The sequence below is a fragment of the Parastagonospora nodorum genome, assembly GCF_000146915.1.
Source record: "Parastagonospora nodorum SN15 chromosome Unknown scaffold_9, whole genome shotgun sequence".
Taxonomy (NCBI): Eukaryota; Fungi; Ascomycota; class Dothideomycetes; order Pleosporales; family Phaeosphaeriaceae; genus Parastagonospora; species Parastagonospora nodorum.
The window spans coordinates 873,747-892,717 of record NW_001884557.1 but is presented as its reverse complement, the minus strand read 5'-3'; the positions used below and the strand labels follow the sequence as shown (position 1 = coordinate 892,717).

At 50.6% G+C, this 18,971-nt stretch overlaps 11 protein-coding genes across 11 annotated transcripts; 5 read left to right on the top strand and 6 right to left on the bottom strand.

Moving 5' to 3' along the window:
- Window positions 1-281: 281 nt before the first annotated feature.
- On the bottom strand, window positions 282-2,232 carry SNOG_06469 (hypothetical protein; the record flags this gene model as incomplete). Its single annotated transcript, XM_001796787.1, has 2 exons — window positions 282-1,992; window positions 2,042-2,232. The coding sequence occupies 2 exons, from the start codon at window positions 2,230-2,232 to the stop codon at window positions 282-284; spliced, it is 1,902 nt and encodes a 633-aa protein (XP_001796839.1).
- Window positions 2,233-3,290: 1,058 nt separating this feature from the next.
- On the top strand, window positions 3,291-4,231 carry SNOG_06468 (hypothetical protein; the record flags this gene model as incomplete). The annotated part of the gene is made up of 2 exons (XM_001796786.1): window positions 3,291-3,428; window positions 3,503-4,231. The coding sequence occupies 2 exons, from the start codon at window positions 3,291-3,293 to the stop codon at window positions 4,229-4,231; spliced, it is 867 nt and encodes a 288-aa protein (XP_001796838.1).
- Window positions 4,232-4,737: 506 nt separating this feature from the next.
- On the bottom strand, window positions 4,738-5,347 carry SNOG_06467 (hypothetical protein; the record flags this gene model as incomplete). Its single annotated transcript, XM_001796785.1, has 2 exons — window positions 4,738-5,057; window positions 5,113-5,347. The coding sequence occupies 2 exons, from the start codon at window positions 5,345-5,347 to the stop codon at window positions 4,738-4,740; spliced, it is 555 nt and encodes a 184-aa protein (XP_001796837.1).
- Window positions 5,348-5,852: 505 nt separating this feature from the next.
- SNOG_06466 (hypothetical protein) lies at window positions 5,853-6,717 on the top strand (the record flags this gene model as incomplete). Its single annotated transcript, XM_001796784.1, has 2 exons — window positions 5,853-5,882; window positions 6,046-6,717. The coding sequence occupies 2 exons, from the start codon at window positions 5,853-5,855 to the stop codon at window positions 6,715-6,717; spliced, it is 702 nt and encodes a 233-aa protein (XP_001796836.1).
- On the bottom strand, window positions 6,229-7,613 carry SNOG_06465 (hypothetical protein; the record flags this gene model as incomplete). The annotated part of the gene is made up of 2 exons (XM_001796783.1): window positions 6,229-6,468; window positions 7,059-7,613. 2 exons carry the CDS (start codon window positions 7,611-7,613, stop codon window positions 6,229-6,231), a joined length of 795 nt encoding a protein of 264 aa, XP_001796835.1.
- Window positions 7,614-9,166: 1,553 nt separating this feature from the next.
- Window positions 9,167-9,866, top strand: SNOG_06464 (hypothetical protein; the record flags this gene model as incomplete). The annotated part of the gene is made up of 2 exons (XM_001796782.1): window positions 9,167-9,305; window positions 9,361-9,866. 2 exons carry the CDS (start codon window positions 9,167-9,169, stop codon window positions 9,864-9,866), a joined length of 645 nt encoding a protein of 214 aa, XP_001796834.1.
- A 207-nt stretch (window positions 9,867-10,073) lies between these two features.
- Window positions 10,074-10,741, bottom strand: SNOG_06463 (hypothetical protein; the record flags this gene model as incomplete). The annotated part of the gene is made up of 3 exons (XM_001796781.1): window positions 10,074-10,118; window positions 10,251-10,524; window positions 10,689-10,741. 3 exons carry the CDS (start codon window positions 10,739-10,741, stop codon window positions 10,074-10,076), a joined length of 372 nt encoding a protein of 123 aa, XP_001796833.1.
- An 881-nt stretch (window positions 10,742-11,622) lies between these two features.
- On the top strand, window positions 11,623-13,148 carry SNOG_06462 (hypothetical protein; the record flags this gene model as incomplete). The annotated part of the gene is made up of 6 exons (XM_001796780.1): window positions 11,623-11,917; window positions 11,966-11,993; window positions 12,058-12,293; window positions 12,348-12,661; window positions 12,711-12,898; window positions 12,947-13,148. The coding sequence occupies 6 exons, from the start codon at window positions 11,623-11,625 to the stop codon at window positions 13,146-13,148; spliced, it is 1,263 nt and encodes a 420-aa protein (XP_001796832.1).
- Window positions 13,149-13,217: 69 nt separating this feature from the next.
- Window positions 13,218-14,986, bottom strand: SNOG_06461 (hypothetical protein; the record flags this gene model as incomplete). The annotated part of the gene is made up of 3 exons (XM_001796779.1): window positions 13,218-14,002; window positions 14,216-14,306; window positions 14,354-14,986. 3 exons carry the CDS (start codon window positions 14,984-14,986, stop codon window positions 13,218-13,220), a joined length of 1,509 nt encoding a protein of 502 aa, XP_001796831.1.
- A 2,032-nt stretch (window positions 14,987-17,018) lies between these two features.
- Window positions 17,019-17,952, top strand: SNOG_06460 (hypothetical protein). Its single transcript, XM_001796778.1, has 3 exons — window positions 17,019-17,279; window positions 17,330-17,422; window positions 17,478-17,952. The coding sequence occupies exons 1-3, from the start codon at window positions 17,120-17,122 to the stop codon at window positions 17,732-17,734; spliced, it is 510 nt and encodes a 169-aa protein (XP_001796830.1). The 5' UTR covers window positions 17,019-17,119; the 3' UTR covers window positions 17,735-17,952.
- A 435-nt stretch (window positions 17,953-18,387) lies between these two features.
- Window positions 18,388-18,725, bottom strand: SNOG_06459 (hypothetical protein; the record flags this gene model as incomplete). The annotated part of the gene is made up of 2 exons (XM_001796777.1): window positions 18,388-18,503; window positions 18,551-18,725. 2 exons carry the CDS (start codon window positions 18,723-18,725, stop codon window positions 18,388-18,390), a joined length of 291 nt encoding a protein of 96 aa, XP_001796829.1.
- Between the last annotated feature and the right edge of the window lie 246 nt (window positions 18,726-18,971).

Sequence of the window (18,971 nt, the reverse complement as noted above, 5' to 3'; positions counted from 1 at the left end):
CTGGTCTTGCAGGTGGTGAGTGAAAGAATTGTAGTCCTAGACCACTAAGACTCCCACCTCTTAAGCTAAGGAGAAAGGATTGATGTCGTCATAGCAGCTCTATGGCAACTATTTGCCCAAAAGTTTGTGAATGACGTGATCAAACCTGAGTGAATCGATCAAGCTGCTGGCTATCACCAGCAGCTAAGTAACTCCTGTTACTCCTACGATCGCCTCAACCACGAGTCTCGAGTGCCAAAGCCTCGAAATAACCATAGCGTGTATTGACCTGGTCCTCACACTTAGTCGCTGAATCCCTCAAAGTCAGCATCTTCAGCTTCCTGTTTTGCAACCTTCTTGCGCATCTGCTCAATCATGGCTTGTACCCTGTCCTCTTCCTTCCTCTCTTCGTCTGTCATCTTCGCCAGGCGCTCATGCTCCCGCTTTGACTTCTTCTTTTCCCTGCGTACCTCCTTCGTCGCTTTGCTCTCCTTTTGTTCCGTCCACGCAGACTTTTCCCTATCCTCCTTCTTGTGCTGCTTCTTCTTCGTACCTTCCTCCTTGTCTCGTTCGAGCTCTTCTAATCGCAGCTTTTCGCGCGCCTTGTCTTTGTATGCGTATGTTGCAAGGTCCAGCTCAATTCCAAGTCTTTTGTCGCCTTGCCACTTCTTCAACTCTGGCATACCGGGCAGTGTGAGCAAACCCCATGCGTTGCCTAGCTCGGTCCAGTCAAGATCATCTATGCGAAATATCGAGCTGGCAGTGTGCTTGCTGTATGCACGGACCCAGGACACAAAGCCACGTTGAGCTTTGTCAAAAAGAGCTCGATCTTCTCGAACTTTCTTTCTGATCTTCGACGTCACGGCCTTCGCATCTTCGTCCGTTACTGTGATTTCGGGTGTAGTTAGAGGCGATATTGGAGTCTGGCGAACTTGCAGAAACTCAATGTAATCTTCTTCTCGTCCGGGGTTGAGGAATGTAACAGCTAAGCCTCTGCGACCAGCTCTTCCAGCGCGACCACATCGATGGATGAACGTCTTGGGATCACTTGGGGGGTCGAGCTGGAAAACAAGATCTACGGAGGGGATGTCGAGTCCACGGGCGGCCACATCGGTGGTCAACAGTATTGAAGGGGTGACGCTATCAACAAATTTGTTGAAATTCTTGCGCCGCACTTTGTCGGGGTGCTTTCCGTGCAACGGTACGATGTCATAGCCTTGCAGAACCTCTGGTAAAACATGCTGGAAGTAATCGACAGAAAAGCAAGTTGAAAGATACAGGATCGACTTTTGAGGTTGCGGTTGCAGCGATGACAGGATCTTCTTCATGGCTGGTATTTTGTGTGATGGAGGTGTAACGAGGTACGACATCTGCAAACTGGCTGGTGTCCGCTTGTCCTCGATCTTGCCATCTTCGCCAGTAGCTCGTGCTTTGACCTTGACAGCAATACGGACAGGATTACGAAGACCAACACGGATGAGTTGATCGACAGCCTCACTCATACTGGCACTAAACAGTCCCGTTCTTCTCTGTTTAGGAAGACGAGAAATGATCTTTTGAAGGTCTTCCTTGAAACCTAAATCCAGTAGTCGATCTGCTTCATCCATGACTAACGCATCAAATGATGACTGTGGGCAGTGTACATGAGGCGAACGAAGCAATTCCAGGAGCCTCCCAGGGGTACCAATCAAGATATTTGGCGACTTCTTCAGGAACGCACTGAGATCTTGAGCAGGAGTGACAGATCCGCCAAGAAGTAGTTGAGGAACGGCTTTGAGTGTTCCAGGTGGGAATGTTGGTTTTGGTGGAGTATCCGCGTCTTCCATGTCCGTGTCCTCATCGTCAGGCTCAAGCATCGCTGCCGATGGGGCATGAAACTTTAGGAGCGACGATAAAACTGTGTGTATCTGTGTTGCTAGTTCCCGGGTTGGTGAGATGATGATGGCGCCCACGTGATGCTTCTTCGTGGGCGCATCCTCGCGCAGCAGTCGCTCTACAATGGGTATCAAAAACCTGATTAGATGTTAGCTCACACCGTTAGACGTCATTCGTCCAAACTCACGCAAGTGTTTTCCCACTCCCAGTCACGGCTTCTACAACAACATCGGAGTTTTTCATGAACATGGGGATAGCTGCATGCTGCACAGGCGTGGTCTTCACAAAACCCATAGCATCCACGGCGTCGATGATCCATTCTGACAGCGCAGGCGTCAAGGCGCTGAACGAGCGATCGATCTTCGTTTGTGGCGCCATGTCATGTATGGCGGAAACGCAGCTGTGGTTGTGAAGCGTGAAGACGCGCAAAGCTGCGCCCAAAGTTTTGCTGGAACAAAAAAGTTGAAGCGTGCTCTGATTGGCTACCGACGCCACACCACCGGTACTTTGGATGGCAGGTGCAGCCAGTGGCGCGTGACCAATTTCGTCATAGGCACCGCCGAAATGATGTACAAGACTCGAGGAGCCCGTACTCGACAGTAATCATAGAATATTCCATATCGTCTCCAGTTCCTTCTGAGTAACCAGCCCTACATAGGGATCTTCACATGCAAGCTGATATCACCGCCAAGTCAGATCGACATCACAATCCGCCATTTGCATGATTGCATGTTTTAATTTCCCTGGCTGAACAACAATAATAGCACGGCGTCATTCTCCGCACCAAACGTGTCCCCGAAACTCTCCCTAGAACACCCCGACCGCTGTCGCCCGCCTAAACTGTGGCATCTCCCGTTCCGTCCGAGGATGCGCGCCGCCCGGACGAATCCACGGCGTCCACAGATTGCTTAAACCACCCCTCCGCATCCGATGCTGACGGCAGCGTCGCACAGGTCGAGGCCTTCCTGAGCAGCCTGCTTGGAACTACTCAGCCTCACGCCCACCGCACCTTCTCGAATCAAAGTCCACATCTGGAAACTCCGAATTCAGGCTTGCTTGCCCACCTCGCGCTATTAGTACGCTCCCGCCTGACCGGCCTCATCCGCGCACCTCCGCTCCCGTACTTTCCCACCTGCTGGCGCTCAGCCATGGAGTCGTCTCGCCAGTATCAGATCCCCAGCACACCGCGGGTGATATCTCCAAGTCCTACGCCGTCCGAAGTTGGCAGCGGGAAAGATGGTTACTTCGGCCCTGTGACGCGCTCGTCGACGCGGAAGAGCAAGCAGTATAGCAGCGCGCATTCACCCCCGCCGATAGACGAGGACTCCGGCTCAGATCCAGAGAAGCGGGCACGAGCGAAGAGTCGGAGCCCGATACTAGAAAACGGGGGCGTAGGCAGTCGGCAGCGAATGAGTGGCTTGACAGGCCGCAGACAAATGAAGAAGAGTATGGAACTCGGCACGTCGAATGGACACTTGAGTCCGGCACAGGCGAACAAGAACTACTGGCGAGAAATGAGCCGGAGTCCAAGTCCGCTGGGCCTGATTCCTATCCACCAGAAATGGCGGTCATTTGTACGTTCTCTTGCACTTCACCCTTCACCTACACCTCTCCAACACGCACACATGATACTAACACACCCTGACAGATCCACAAACATGAAATCCCCCGCAAAATCCTCCACGTCTCCATCGGCTTCCTCACCCTCGCCCTGTACGCCACCGGCATCCAAACAGCCTCCATTCATCCCGTCCTTCTCACGTGCCTGGTCCCCATTTTCTGCGCCGACCTCTTGCGCCACCGCTACCCGCACATAAATCGCTTCTACATCCGCTGCCTCGGCGCTTTCATGCGCGAATCCGAAGTCGACGGCTACAACGGCGTCATCAGCTACCTCCTCGGCGCATGGCTGGTCATGCGCTGGTGTCCCAAAGACGTCGGCGTCATGAGCATACTGCTACTGAGTTGGTGCGATACGGCGGCGAGTACGTTTGGCCGGTTATGGGGCAGATACACGCCGCAAGTCCGGCGCGGGAAGAGTCTGGCTGGTAGCCTGGCGGCGTTTGCGACGGGCATTATTACCGCGGGATTGTGGTGGGGTGTCTTGGGCCCCATGTATGCGGAATACAACACTGGCGAGTATGCGTTTGCGTATCAGGGCGCGCTCATGTTACCTGCACAGGCTCGCGAGATGTTGGGCGTAGACACGAAACACGCGACTATCACGGGCTACTGGGCCTTGGGCGCTATGAGCGTCGCAGCAGGCTTCATAGCGAGCGTGAGCGAAGCTATTGATTTGTTTGGCTGGGACGATAATCTGACGATTCCCGTTTTATGCGGTGCTGGGTTATGGGGCTTCCTCAGAGTTTTTGGATAGGCATGGTTTCGCCGCTTATAATGTCACGTAACGTTAAGATGTTGTATTTTTGCGCATATATACCCGTAGAGCTGGATGGGTTTGGCGTTTCTTCGGCAATGACGAGCATAATGCATACACATGGCATATCGATGAAGACAAAAGTGAGCTTTGCAACAAGTTGTTGATGTCAATTAATGTTTTATCATCCAACCCTATACTTACGTACTCCCCACAGTAGCATTCCTATCCATCGCCCGATGCCCCTCCAAAAACGCCCTCACAGCCTCCCAACTCCGACATGTATGCACCGTCCCAATATTATTAAACTTGGCCGTAAATAACCCCTCCTCCGTCCTGCCCGTCGGTTTCGAAAACGCAAGCGTAGCATCCGATGCGCACAATATCCCCTGTCGCAGGATATTCAGACAGTGCCGCATGTGCGGCTCGCTGTCGTAGTAATTCTCCAACCGCTCGTGACGCGCGTAGGCGGCGAGTACGAGGCGTAGTGTGCCCTGGAGATGAGGTCAGAAGGTGGGAATGGGGGGTGGGAGGAGGGGATGTACGAGGCAGTGAAGTTGGTGGACTACGGAGGCTTGGTAGACTTCTGCGTCTTCGTTGCCCAGGCCGTAAGGAACGCTGGATTCCATGTCGTACCGCCTTGGACGGTCTACTTTGACGTATCCGGCACCATCTGATTCAGCAGTCAGTGAAAGGTACTTGTGAGGTGGTGAGATTAGATAGAGAGTACTTGGAATCATCCCGTTCCACGCCGCGTCGCCTACTTCATCGAAGCGCATGAAGTCGTTGTCTTCGCCTTCTACGAATTTCATCTTTACGCTTGGGACTTTCTTTCTGTTAGTACGTTTCTTGAAATGGTGGAGCTCGGATCTCATATTTACAGTCAGGAAAGAAACTATCCGGAGATAGGAGGGCGGGTGAAGTGAGTTGGAGCATTTCGAAGACGGCAAATGCGAAACATAGTATTGAGATGAGTGCTATTATGGCGGTGGTGAAGATGGCTTTTTGTGAGTAGCGCCGTGGCCGTGGAGAAGGGAGTGCGTCTTCTTTGTCTGGTGTCGAATCTGGCTCATCTTGCAAGGTAAGAGAGTAAGAGAAAATGTTGTTTTGGAACATTTTGCTAAGATACGCGTGAGTAGATCCGCAGTGAGGAAGTAAAGAAAGTTCGAAGATTAGGGACCAGTCCTTCACTCCGTCAATGATGGAGAGAAAAGCATGTAGTCCACCCGCATGCAAAGTCGGCGGGGATTTACAGACGGACCAAACAACCAAGCCCGTTCTTGTGTATAATTAGCTTAAAATTTACATCAATGGAATTCCCTCATTCCGCTGCTGAAAGATGTTAAAACAATCAGTCGGCCCGAGTCTGAGGTCAATGAGGCTTCTGCAGGGGACAGACAAGTGAGTGCTGATCCACACATGCCTAGCTCAGTCTACCTCGATTTTAGATGCGCTTGGTCCATGAACACTGTGGAGCCCTTGGATACATGCATGCGTCACGATGATCAGGATAGAAGTAGGCAGGTGGTGAGGGCTTTCCAAAAATAATGCGTTGGCTCTATTACAACTGAAGGTACAACTTCGGGAATACAAGAAAGCTGTAGCAGGGACCTTACTAGCCATGGATACGAGGCGACATGGCTTTGCATCGGTACGGAGTTCTGCGGGTGAATGTAGAGCTTGATGTCCACATACGGGCGGAGTGATTAATGTCACCTCAATACTTTCCCCAATCTTTGATTGGATAATCCAAAAACTCACACAACTTACAACTGAGCCTATCTTGTGTTCATTTGTGGCTACCTACGTAGTAGCTCCATCGATCACCGGACGAACTTGACCCTCACCATTCACCGAGAATGGAAGATACCAAACTTCGCGAGAAAGACCATGCAGTCCAAGTCCCGCAACACAAAAAGTTCTCCTTCAGCAAATCACACTGGGCATCCGCACTAGCCGTTGGCCTTACTCTCCTCACCCTCCTATCTCTCCAAACCTTATACACCAAAAGCCACACCAGCAACGCCCTCGTCATCCCCAAATGCGGCCCAACGCCCGCCGAAGCAAAAGCTCAAGGCTGCGTCTTTAACCCGATAAACTTCAGCTGGCTGCCACCTGACTGCTACGACAAGGAGCTCTTCGACGAAATGCTCGAGGAAGAAATGAAGCGCGCCGGCCCATGGAAATGGTATCTCGCGCCCAACTTCACCCAGGAGATTCCACAGGATTGGGAGGATCTGAGTACGCACACGCATGTCTGGACGGAGCATCGGTACCATGTGCTACATTGTTTGGGCACGTGGAGGACGCTGCACCGCTCGGTTATGGAGGGCGGGCTGGGGCTGGTGCCGAGTTTTATTGAGTATGGGCATACGATGCATTGTGCGCAATTTATTGGGAAGGCGGCGGTTAGTGATGAGATGAAGCCGAGGCAGGAGACGGTTGTTATGCTGTTTAATGGGTGTTCGAGGCCTGGGGATAGGTAGAGTTGGATACATGGCCAGGCAATTGGTCGCGCAATTGAAGCTGATTTTGTTCAAGGGTCTCGGTTATTTGATTGAAATGTATGCTAGAGATGTAATCATATGTAGAATGACGAAAACTTGAACCAAAATGTGGACGGCGAGTCGCATTTGACGCGTTTTGAGTAATTGTTGCAAGTGGAGTGTTGTAATTTAGTCAGGTCGGCACATACTAGCATTGAGAACAATCGAGAAGCTGTGTATGGCATATGTATACTTTTGAACTGTTTTTCGCAGATAAAATACAACTCTGAATCCTCCAATAAGTGGTAACTGTTACAACAAAATTTCTCTCAAAAGCAGACTTTAGTCTCCCAAATCAATTTCCACGTTCCAGAATCCACGACAGGCTTGATCGAACCTCTCTCTCCGTCTGGGAATGCCCACTCATCCATGGAGTCCAGGCAGTGCTTCATATGCCTGTAATCGATATCTCTCGGACAGACATGCTTGCCAGTTTCCTTGGCCTGCCAATATCTTCTCAAGGCCCGGACACAGTGAGCCATATGAAACTGCTTGTCGGAAGGCACCTTGATTTGATCAGGGTCGCCCAGAAATGAGTCGTTGATGTACCTCTGATCCATGCGAATTTGGTTCTTCTCGGGGTATCGCTTCTGGAACCAGCGTTGATAGAGTTGTTCTTCTTCGTCCATGAGGTGGGCTGGTATCATGGCTTGATCGTCAATCCGAAATGCCCATTCACCATTCTGATGCGGGTTTTTGGCTGCCCAGCTTGAGGCGTTATGGTGGGTAAACTGAAGCTGGTACTTTGGACCTTGGCTGCCTTTGAGGTCGTAGCGGACCCAAATGCCGTGTTCGAAATGTTGGTGGAAGGCTTTGCCGAATGTCCCGTGGACCATAGCAGCTGCGAGAATACAGAGGGCGCCAATAGCTATCCAAAATAGCACCCTGACAGCGATATGATCGTTCCAAGCAGTTCTAAAACGACAGATTGTTTGATTGACTGCTGTGACAATCCTTTGTTTCCTTGGTACATTTGAGGGAAATCTCAGTAGCTCCAGATCCGCTGCCGGTAGTGATAGAGAGTCGAAGAAAGGTCCACGTGCATGGGATAAGGTAGCCAAACAGCTGCGCGTCGACATCTTTTCCCGAGAGTTCGAAAGGTCATCGTCGCTTTTGTAAAAGGTCGAGATGGAAGCTTCGCTTCCTGAACGGACAAATCCATCAAGAACAGTGACCGCATCTTCTACTTCTAGCATAGAAGTCTCTGTGACACGAACCACATGGAAGATGTAATGTTTGTGGTCGATAGCGATAATGAACCTCGAAGTCGGCTCATGGCTTGCCCTAATCAAAAGGTCTTGGAGGTAGCATTCTTCTTCATGTCCTCCGGATGAGTTTGACTTGAGAGTTACTGTCAAATCTTTGTCTTCAATACTGGCGTATGTGAAGAACCCAGCCATGTCGTGCAGTATTGTTGTGAGTGAGAGAAACTTGGTTGACTTCCAGACTAGAACTTGAGGAGGAATTGAACGTCCCACAGTGACGAAGAGGCTGATCGAAACAAGGAGATCGGTTGATCGAAGTGAGGGAAAACAATTGGCATCTTCCGAAGCAGGGATGCAACTGACCAGGCACAGAATGGTAACAGGAACGGTGATGAAACGGGGTCCGCGAAAGTTATCGGTTTAGTACACCGGGAAGTCTCCAACCAACTGGCAGCTCACTGCAGACGTTGGTTCTAAAGATAATCACGAAGAATGAAACACTCCTGCGCCCAATCAAATTGCTTGAACTTTCCAAGACTACACCTGGCCGAGGATCGGCCCGCCCGGGTATGTGAGCCTTGACTTGGAGGTGTTACGATTTTACCGAGGACATGGGTTCGAACGTAACCAACTATATACTGTACTGCAGGTTCATGCATACGACGGCACATCGCAAGGGTGGTGCGCACGGAACAAGGCAAATCCACGGAAGTGCATCGAGCTATAATGTGGGGGAAAGAGCTGAGGTTGACTTACAAGGAGAACTCCGGACGGACGGGCGCTGGTAAGATAGGTAACCTCTCCTTCTTGTCTAGGATTAGCGTACAGGCTTCCTGCACAGATACCTAGGCACTGCCCAGTACCCAGATAGCCGTGCGTCTCCTTGACAGAGTAGTAGACGGTGCTTGAGGGAAATAGCAGCCCGTATGACGGCTATCTTATCCGTGTGAAAGAGTGGGGCATAACGCGAAACGGAACTTACGTGAAACCGCTCTGTGCGTAAGTTGCTCCTTTGCAAAACGATCAGCGGCATACGCATAGAAGCGTTGCGTACAATCAAGTACTGTCCAATCTCTATTTAAGAACTTACATGTCTATTCTATACTTCCATCCCCCATCTGAAAGTTTGTTCTACACTTCCATTCCCAAATTTTAAGAACGTCATCAGCCGTTACCTTTCCAAAATGAAGTACGCTGTTTTCATTGCCACCCTGCTCACTGGAGCGTTGGCCTTGCCCGCACCCACCACGCTTACCGGTGAAGCTCTTGAAAAGGAGCTTGAGATTTTGAACGCCCCTGAGCCATGGGAGAAGCGTCTTGCTGGTAAGCAGCTAATTCAATGTCGTGGGTTTTGATACTAATCTGCTCGCGATCGCAGCGGCTACCATCGAGTTGATGGCACGTGAGCCTCAGAAGGTTGAGAACCGTGAGGCTCAGAAAGTTGAGAACCGTGAGGCTCAGAAAGTTGAGAACCGTGAGGCTCAGAAAGTTGAGAACCGTGAGGCTCAGAAAGTTGAGAACCGTGAGGCTCAGAAAGTTGAGAACCGCAAAGCCCAGAAAGTGGAAAATCGTGCTGCTCAGAAAGTCGAGAACCGCGAGGCTCAGAAGGTCGAGAATCGCGCTGCACAGAAGGTCGAGAATCGCGAGGCACAAAAGGTCGAGAATCGCGAGGCACAAAAGGTTGAAAACCGTGAGGCGCAAAAGGTGGAAAACCGCGAAGCCCAGAAAGTGGAAAACCGTGCTGCTCAGAAAGTCGAGAACCGCGAGGCGCAGAAGGTCGAGAACCGCGAGGCGCAGAAGGTCGAGAACCGTGAGGCTCAGAAGGTTGAGAATCGCGCTGCACAGAAGGTCGAGAACCGCGCCGCCCAAAAGGTTGAGAACTGAGTCTTGACCCCGAGGTACAGCCCAATGAGTCATGAGGACTGGTGAGATGTCCGCCATACTGTGGTTGTCGACTGTTTGGAATCTGGATGGGATTGTGGTGGGGTGTCATTGGATATGGTGGATGTTGCATCTTCAGAGGATGTTGGGAGGGCTGTGGTAACGAGAAGATGCGTTGCAAACCGGAGAGCAAGTTGTTAATTCAATAGTTTAACTCTCATTGAACATTCTTTTCAACGCATTCATTGAATGAGCCTAAGTACATAAGTTAAAGCTTCTTACCATTCCCATATTCAAACTTCAAGGTACTGATGTCGACATTCTCAATCGTCCGAGCCTAAAACTCCAGCTCAGTATTCAGGCACGTTAAGGGGATGCGCCACTCACGTTGACAGCCATAACATCGTAGTTTTCATATATACCATTGAAGTCGATCAACAAGCTCGTGCCACAGTGACGACAGAACCAGTGATCCTTCTTCTTCGTGTGAAACTGGTACTTCTGCACGTGGTCCTTTGAGTTCCCATGAAAGATCACTTCAGAGCGCTCGGGATACACCAGAAGGTAGCCATGTGCGGTGCAAATGGAGCAGTTGCATTGCATGACTTTGTAGTCCGCTAGTTGCGGAGACAATGTTATAGTAAAAGTTACTTCTCCACAGCTGAAGAACTAATCAGCACAGCTACTCAAAGTGAACTCAAACGCCGCAGCTTTAACGGACTCTTCGCAGACACTCTTCGCCTTTTGCGTGTGCTGAATATTGCGGGATTTTTACACTCCAAAACGTTCAGGTAAGGAATCACGGAGAATTTGAGTCCGACTTACTGGCATTTGCAGGGGTATGCCTGAGACTCCTTGGTGGTATTTGCTCTCGACATCTTTCTACTTCAAAAGTTTGGCTCCGGATGCAAGCGCCAAGTTCATCAAGGTCGGTGTTACTTCAACTATTTGCCAAGTCGTGAAATATAAGGATGCTGATCAGAAGCAAGGCCCCCAATAATTTTAGTTTCACCGAGCTTCACCGTACGTCCGTAGCATCTGTTCCAATGGCAGCTATGCATGCTATCTGAGCCTTACACTAACGCATATATGCTTCCTGCCCCATCTGTGACTAGGTGCCGACAAGGTACATTACGTCGGTGCGCCGAAAAGGTACACGAGGGCTAGTAGAGGGATTACTGAACAAGTAGAGTCTCTCTCCATACACGGGTCGTTAGCGTCGATTAGCGAGACAAGGACATGTCTAGGACTCGATTCTAATTAAAGAAGTTGCACGAGACAAACAGCCTCGTATTTCCCGCGCTAACGGCCCTCACACGGATGGTAACTGTACTGTACATATGATCGTCGAAGGGCCGTAATCACGCCAGGGCAACGCTAACACACGAAACAGCGGGGGAGGTATGAACCAAGTCCCGCACCGATCAGTCTCAATTCCACTGTGCGACACCTAGCTTATGCGTCGCTCTGCGTCGCTCACAAAGGCTTCGTGCATCTGCAGACGTTTTACGGAACGTTGTCAGGGGTTCGGTGCGACTTTGCGGCGCCTTGCTCAGCTTCCCATGTCCAACTAAGTTAGGCATCAGGTAGCGTGTATGTATGCATCAACTCCGATCATGTAACCGTAGCGCAATGTCAAGAAGATTTTGCTCTACTCTCGATCTTGCTTGACAATCTTTCGGTGCTGTCTTGAGCAAAACTTCTACATTCATTCATTCGCTCTGGACGTTACAACGTTGATCGATCAAAACAATTCGCGATGCGTTTTTCTGGTATCCAGCGCATAAGCAGTTGGGACACAGTCACGTTTCTGGCTGGCATCATCTCTTCAGTCGCTGCTGCTCAACTCCAGTATTGCCGTGTTGACGACTCTCTGCGAACCGATCAATGTCTCGCGATATCGACGTTCCATAATTCAACCACCAATGCTAATGACTTTTACCTCCTTGTGTCCGCCAAATTCGAAGACCGAAAAGGCTATGCTGCATTTGGCACTGGCTCGACAATGGATGGGTCGTTGATGTTCGTATTGTACCCAGGAGCACAGGATAAAGGTACCGCCCGACCACAGAAATGCCAGAATGTAAAACTAACATGAGAAGATGTCACTTTGAGCATCCGAACGACGAAGTGAGTAGGAGTACCATAGGTAGTAAACTATTTTGGAACATCTCACTTACAAAAGGTTCATTAGCTACCACTACCCGCCTCAACCACCACCAGAGAAGACGCCAGACCACCAAACCATCAAAACGTGGGTGGAAGGAGTTTACTACAATGCCCAGATCGTTTGTTATGGCTGCGATACATGGCATCGTAATAGTGCCAATGTAACGTCGAAGAAACAGAAATGGATATTCGCAAACCACTACGAATATGTCATGCAAACAAATGATATCAAAAAGCCGATGAGTCTTCATACCGATTATGGTATGTTCCTTCACTCTCACTTGGCCATTTTAAACGAGTTCTCATAGGTTCTAGACGTATTTGAGCTGGACATGACAATGGGTCATAACGTTGACGGAAGCCCTGTTGCACCCGAACTGGTCGACAACGGCAGAAAATCGATCGGCGCAGGGACGGACAGCTCATGGAAGCCAAGTCAACTTTTTGCCATCCACGGTTTGCTATTAGCATCTGCCTTTGTTGTTTTAATGCCGCTGGGTGTTGCAGGAATTCGAACCGGACGCCCTAATGCATTCAAGATACATTGGGTCATTCAGCTCTCTGCGGTAGCATTTGCTGTCTCAGGCACGGCGTGGGGAATCTATTTGACCTGGGGCCATCCTATCACTGTAAGAGCGTATTTGTACTGGCGCGGGAGAACACTGACAAGACTGGTAGATTGCAACTTCGAATGGTGCTCACAAGATACTCGGCCTCACGCTGCTGGTTTCGGTTGTTCTTACGCCGATGCTTGGTTATTTACATCATGTGCGATATCTGAAACTTGGGCGCGCAACTGGCGTCACTGTATGGCATCGCCGATTTGGTGCATCGACTTTGGCGAGCGCTTGGGTAAACGTCCTATTGTGAGTAGATATTGCTTATACTGTCTGCCAGTCACTAATTCTGACTAGGGGTTTGTGGATCGCTGGTCAGCCAGTGTGGTACTTTCTTGTTGCAATTGGAGTGATGGCTTGCTCTGCGTTGGCTATTTATTTCGCCCCAACCCGGGGCACACGATTCACCAAAGCGAGTAGCACAAAGGAAGGATATAGTACCGTAGAAGGCGAGGAAGGTTCAGAGCAGGGACTTTTGCAGAAAGAGGACCGTACGTAGATGATATCTGTAGGTGGAGTAAGCCATTAGGATCTATCTCATCCGGAGCTAGGAAATTGCTCCCATGATTCAAATCTCCGTATTTCCTGGCTTCTTTTCTTCTTCTTCGATTTTGTCCACAATCGCAACTTCCTTCACCCCCGTCCCGTCTCTCTCCAATCGCCTCAAACCCGCCACATACTCCGGTCGCTCAGGCAATTCATCCCCTGGCGTCCTAACAATCGGAACCCCATGCACGCCTCCCCTGACCGTATTTGTCCCTGGCAACTCCGCCCTCGTCGTACTCGAAACATTCTCCGCTTCTACAACCTGTCTCGGCGACTCGAGTTCCCTGGGATCATTGCCGAAGAGCTCAGCAGGGCTGTTTTCATTGACGGCTTGGAGTTCGAATTTGTTCTTCGACGCACTGGCGGTCGGGGAGGAGCTGTTGTGAAGTTCGTGCGGGCCGTGGTGTTTGCGGTGTTGCCGGCGGAAGAGGAATGCTGCGAGCGCGATGAGGGCGAGGAAGGCGATACCGCCAACGGTACCGCCTGCGATGGCTGCGGTATTGGATTTTCGGGAGGTTGGGGATGTCGTGTTGTCGGGCAAGTTGTATCTGCGAGGTGTTGCGAAGACTTTTTTCAGGCCTTGGTCAGTCCAGCCGAGTGCTGGATCTTTGTTCGTGGCGTTACCGTTCGCGTTTCCACCTGTTGCACTGAGGACTTTTTGAGGCACTTGGAACTCAGTCAGGTTATTCAAAAAGACGGATCCCCATGTCAGCGAAGTTAACTCCCACACCGCAACACCCTTGGTCTCCCAGTCACACGTGAGACCATTGGTATTGTTTCCACCAACCGTGATCATTTGTCGTTTCCCTGCGACATGACAGTTGTGACCCCATCTCGGCGCCTCTCCGATAGGCCATACATTCGTCCAGGTAAATGAAGGTAAAGTTAAGATCAACACATCATCAAAAGCGGCATTCGTGATTGGATCTATGCCGCCGTAGAGGTAGATGTGATGACTCGAATTATCAGGTGCTGAAATAGCGACCGTGCAAAAGTCTATACGTGCCTTTGGTACCTCACCGGTTGTTTTCTGCGAGTACCATGTTCCGTTGCTGTCAGGATCCCCGAAGTAGGAGCCGATGTCAAAAAGGTCCACTGTCGCGAAATCGATCTGGTACGATGTCAGAAAAGTTGGCGCATCTCCTAGGCGGTGCCTACCAATGAGCCAGTTTTGACATTGGCGAAAGAGCTGCTAAGATTGGCTTGGATCTGACCCCCCAACGCTACAAGCACTCCGTTGTCACCAATCGAAGCGATGTATTCCATAGTACCTCCTACGCGTGGCGCCCCACCTCTTAGCTTGGAGGTCGATAGATTCCTCGCAGATTGCGTGTTCAGGTCAAGAATGAGCATGCCTTGTATAGGAACATATATCGCGTCCGTCTTAGGGAGAATATCGAAAGTCTTGGAAGAAGTGCCCCAATCGATTTGCCCATTGAGGTAGAATGCTAGGCCTTGGTCTATTGCTTCCGTCGCCGCTCCATGGTTCGGCATCCACGCGGTATCACCCGCGTATTGGCCCCATGGGGTGCTTGCACCGTACGTATAAGACCACAAAGGGTACGCTGAGGAGTCTGGCCGCGTGTATGCCTCGAAAGACTGATTGCCCATGAAGGTTGTCCCGCCATAGACATAGACTTCAGCCTGGTTGTTGGGACCGTGAAACATGGCACCGCGAATTTGGCTCGGCGGCAGCGTACCCGTGTTCGGGTTCGTTACATTTTTGGCTTGGACAGTCTCAGTAATGTTCAGCTTCCAATCCCATGTGGAGGCAAGTGGGATCGTGATCATGTAGCTGTTTATGCCGATAATCGGACCCCTGATGTCTGTGCCATTCCAAGTCTGAACTCCACTATCGATGTACAGGATATCGTTTTTGACGACAGATTGCGACCCTGTGGTCTTCGTTAGCAGGAATAAAGTTATAGGTGCATAGCCACATTCGACCAAATAGTGGCAACCAAAAGAAAATTTCGCGTAGCACAGCATGAAATGAGCGACGCCACTCACACCATCTTGAACAGAAATTGGTGACGGGATTCAGTCGAAAGCTTCTTGTGGCCTGCGCGTCAACTGTAGTCGACGTCCACACGATGCTGAGGACAAGACATAACGCACTCGCTTCATTGTGCCGCAGAAGTCTTAACATAGAGACCATTTTGTTGAAGCATATCGAAAAAGTTCTGCGAACGTTACAAAATTACAAGGCAAGGGTGAAAACAGGCCCCGCAGGCGCAGGGCAACGTATATGTACTGCTGTCAGTGGGCGGCTTGCAGGAAGCGACCGAGTGCGGTCGAAGTGCATAAACTTTTCTTTTCGTTCGTGGCTGGCGCAGATGCTGTCTATATGGCTAACACATGCCAGGGTCCTAGACAGCAGTGTTTAATTCAACCATATCCTCGGGTGCTTACTCAACCGTCTCGAGACTTTCAGTAGGCAGCCATGAAGATTTTGTGGACGAAACAGAAGCCTATTGGACGCGCCCGCACAGGGATTAGATTGCGATTACAGCTTTCCTGAAGTGTTTGGAGTTGCCAAGAGAGCTGATAATCTCATAGGCGACGTGTTGATGGAGTTACAGGGTGGTCTGCAATGTCTACCGAGAAGAGTGACGGGCCGTAGCGACGATGGGTCGCTGAACTGGGCATGTAACACGTCTCACCCTAGCAGATGTCAGTAAAAAACGCCAAAGGCTTGCAGTAGAGTGCTTTCAGGGTGACATGCGTGACCGCTTGCACAGGGCGCTGAAGATCCGGTCAAAGCGCTCGAAAAGAGATAAAGTGCAAGGTAGGCCATTTGGTCGATCCATGCAAGCTTTCTGCGTTAAGCCAAAGAAGCGAACGCCTTCTGTAGGCAGAGAGATAAGAAGGATGTCGATTAGTCACACAGTGCCATGTAGCAAGCTATTGGTGGCTCCGGTCAATGCTTGTGAGTCTTGTCCTGCAGTTCCTTGCTTTTGTTGCGCTGCGCACATTGGGAATTGGAATCGAGGACTGTTTCCTGTAAAGGGAAGTAGCATTAAACGCGCCATGTTCCGTCCACATTTATCATGGTTTTAAATCTTGAGATATTTGGGGTAGCATGGGAGACCACAGACACGGTCATGGCCCTGCCTAAGGGTCCAGGGCGTATTGATGTTGCATGCCGAGGTTCCTTTTTCTTGGGTTCACAAAGAACGCCTCGAAGATTTTTGCAAGTTGAGGAAATCGACTGCAGCATCCTCTTCATCCTCACTCATTTTGACATGGGTAGACAATGTCGCCGTACGAAGAAATGGACGACACGCCCAACCAGGATAACTCTTGCCGATGCTGTATCGGTATTGGCGCACCGCCTTTGGGATGCTTCTGGATACGGCTGTCGACCGTAGCCGGCACCTCTGCGCCCACAAAGCCGATGAGGAGATTGTTCGCGCGTGACGAGAGCAGAATGGACTTTTTGAGATGGTGTCGATGCGGAAGAGATGAAAGGGAAGTTAAGCTTCCCGTCGATCCCTGCAAGCTTAGCCTCCGCCACTTGTACCGGGACACGACTATGGGTGCTCATTGTTGCTTCCTTATATAACTTTCGACTTACGCACTGTCTGCTCTTCGCTAAATCGCTGCGCTTTTCTGAGAGACGGCACACAGCTACAAACTTTTCCACATTTGACAGGACTTATTGCCTCCTATCTGCCCGCAATCTGCCATATTGCCCCACCAATCCGCTTCCGAGCTCCGCATTCACGCCGTGACGCGCCTTCGAAGTCACTGGCCCCCATCACCGCCATCTGGATACACAAAACTGTCCCCAGCGGTGGAATTTGCTCACCAGTCTTTTTGGTTTTCGGATCCGGGCTACATTTCTCCATCTGAGTCCACAAACCCAGTTTCGTAGACGATCGAGGTCCCCGCGGAACCCCCGCCCGGATACACAAAGAGAAGATGGCGTCTTCAACTGCAGCGGCAGGACTGTTGGCGCGCCAGCTCAAGCAGATGCAGAATGATAAAAGCATCTCAGGCATAAGCTGTGGCTTAGTGGAGAGCAATGTCTTCGAGTGGGAGGTGATGCTCATGATTGACGATGACACCAAGTTCTACGGAGGTATGCGAAACCAGGTTTTGAGCGATAATCATAGCTAATAGACATTTCAGGAGGCTTCTTCCGAGCACGGCTAACATTCCCGCCCGAATACCCGCTACTGCCACCGAAAATGCGCTTCGAGACGCCCATCTTCCACCCAAACAGTGCGCATACATCGCCCAACTAGAGCAGTGGAATGCAAAGCTTACAAATTGGCAGTTTACCCGAACGGCGATGTCTGCATCTCCATCCTACACCCGCCCGAGGAAGACAAGTGGGGCTACGAGTCGGCAGCCGAGCGCTGGTCACCAGTCCAGACACCCGAGACCATCCTTCTCTCCGTCATCTCCATGCTCTCGAGCCCCAACGACGAATCGCCCGCGAACGCAGACGCAGCGAGGTTATGGCGTGAAAACATACCAGAATTCAAGAAACATGTTCGAAAGTGCGTGAGGGATAGCTTGGAGTTCGAATGATTCGAGGACGATGCCGTGGGGGTATGATACCACCTCCCGGAGACGGATATTTGAGCGTATGCGTGCATGATGTTTTACACATCCCTCGAATTTGCGACATATATATATATTTTGGTGGCATGTTCATCACGTGTGAACAATGTAAGATGGCCGACTTCACCGTTGGCCGCAGCAGATTCTAGGCTCAATTTGGAATATCATTATCATCAAGAAGTATTTTCAAGGAAGATCTGGAGTGTCCATTTGGCTGCTGAGTTGACTAGCTGAGGAAGGCAGGGAAACGCGCTAACAATAATGTGCGCCTCTCAGATTACACACACCTCATCGCGTCTTCGTCATCTTACCTACAGATTGCAGACCCTTGCAGCGACATCGTGTCATTACTTTCCGTGATCGCTTTCTCATCAAACATCGAAGCCTTTTTCGGCAATCCAAAGGTCACCGATAAGGAGACATGGACACTGGAGTTGAAAATCAGTCAAAGGCGATCAATGTGGAAGGCAATATTTCTAGAAAATCACTTGCATTATTATTACAAGAAGCATCTCCACTAACGACTACAAATACAACAAAACCCGAAAGTCCTCCACCACCAACTTGTCTCCTTCGTACCCTAGCCAACATCCTAATTCCACTCAATGCCGATAATGGACCTAAGCAGCAGTGCAAAGAAGTCCATCGGCACCAAGAGGCACAATGCAGCACTGCGCAGTAGTCCCGTCTTCAGCGCACGAAGCCTGGAACTCCTCGGTAGTTTCGACGACGCCAGCTAGACATAATCAGCATCTATGTTCAGAAGACTGCAGGAAGACTTACCGTTGGCGCAGTTCAAGTTTGCGGCTCCCAGAACATCGGTCTGGCAGCAGAGAGGTGTCGCGAGACCGCCGCAGACGCCAGATTGGCGCTCGACGAGAGTAGCAGGGTAGCGCTTCTGGACTGCAGCGGCGGAGGTGAGGGAGAAGAGGGTTGTGAGGATGATGGTGAATTGCATGGTTGCGGTTGGGACGGGCTTATTTGAAGCGGTGAAGAAGTGTGATGCTGATGAAGAGATTGATGATGAGTTGCTGGATACCGACCTAAGAGCGAGCATCACTCTCCTTCTTATACCTATCCTCGACACTCTCCATCCTCCCCTGACGTACCTGACGACTTCCAATCATCGATACTACTACCCACGCTCCCACAAGATCAACACCCTCCCACTTCCAAACACACGGGAACTTATCAGCAACCACAA

What these genes read in the sequence shown, in the direction of transcription:
- SNOG_06460 (XM_001796778.1), top strand. Translation starts at nt 17,120, where the DNA reads ATGGCGTCTTCAACTGCAGCGGCAGGACTGTTGGCGCGCCAGCTCAAG. An exon ending in TGACACCAAGTTCTACGGAG is followed by an intron (nt 17,280 to 17,329) that starts GTATGCGAAACC and finishes TAGACATTTCAG; the next exon opens with GAGGCTTCTTCCGAGCACGG. An exon ending in GCCCATCTTCCACCCAAACA is followed by an intron (nt 17,423 to 17,477) that starts GTGCGCATACAT and finishes ACAAATTGGCAG; the next exon opens with TTTACCCGAACGGCGATGTC.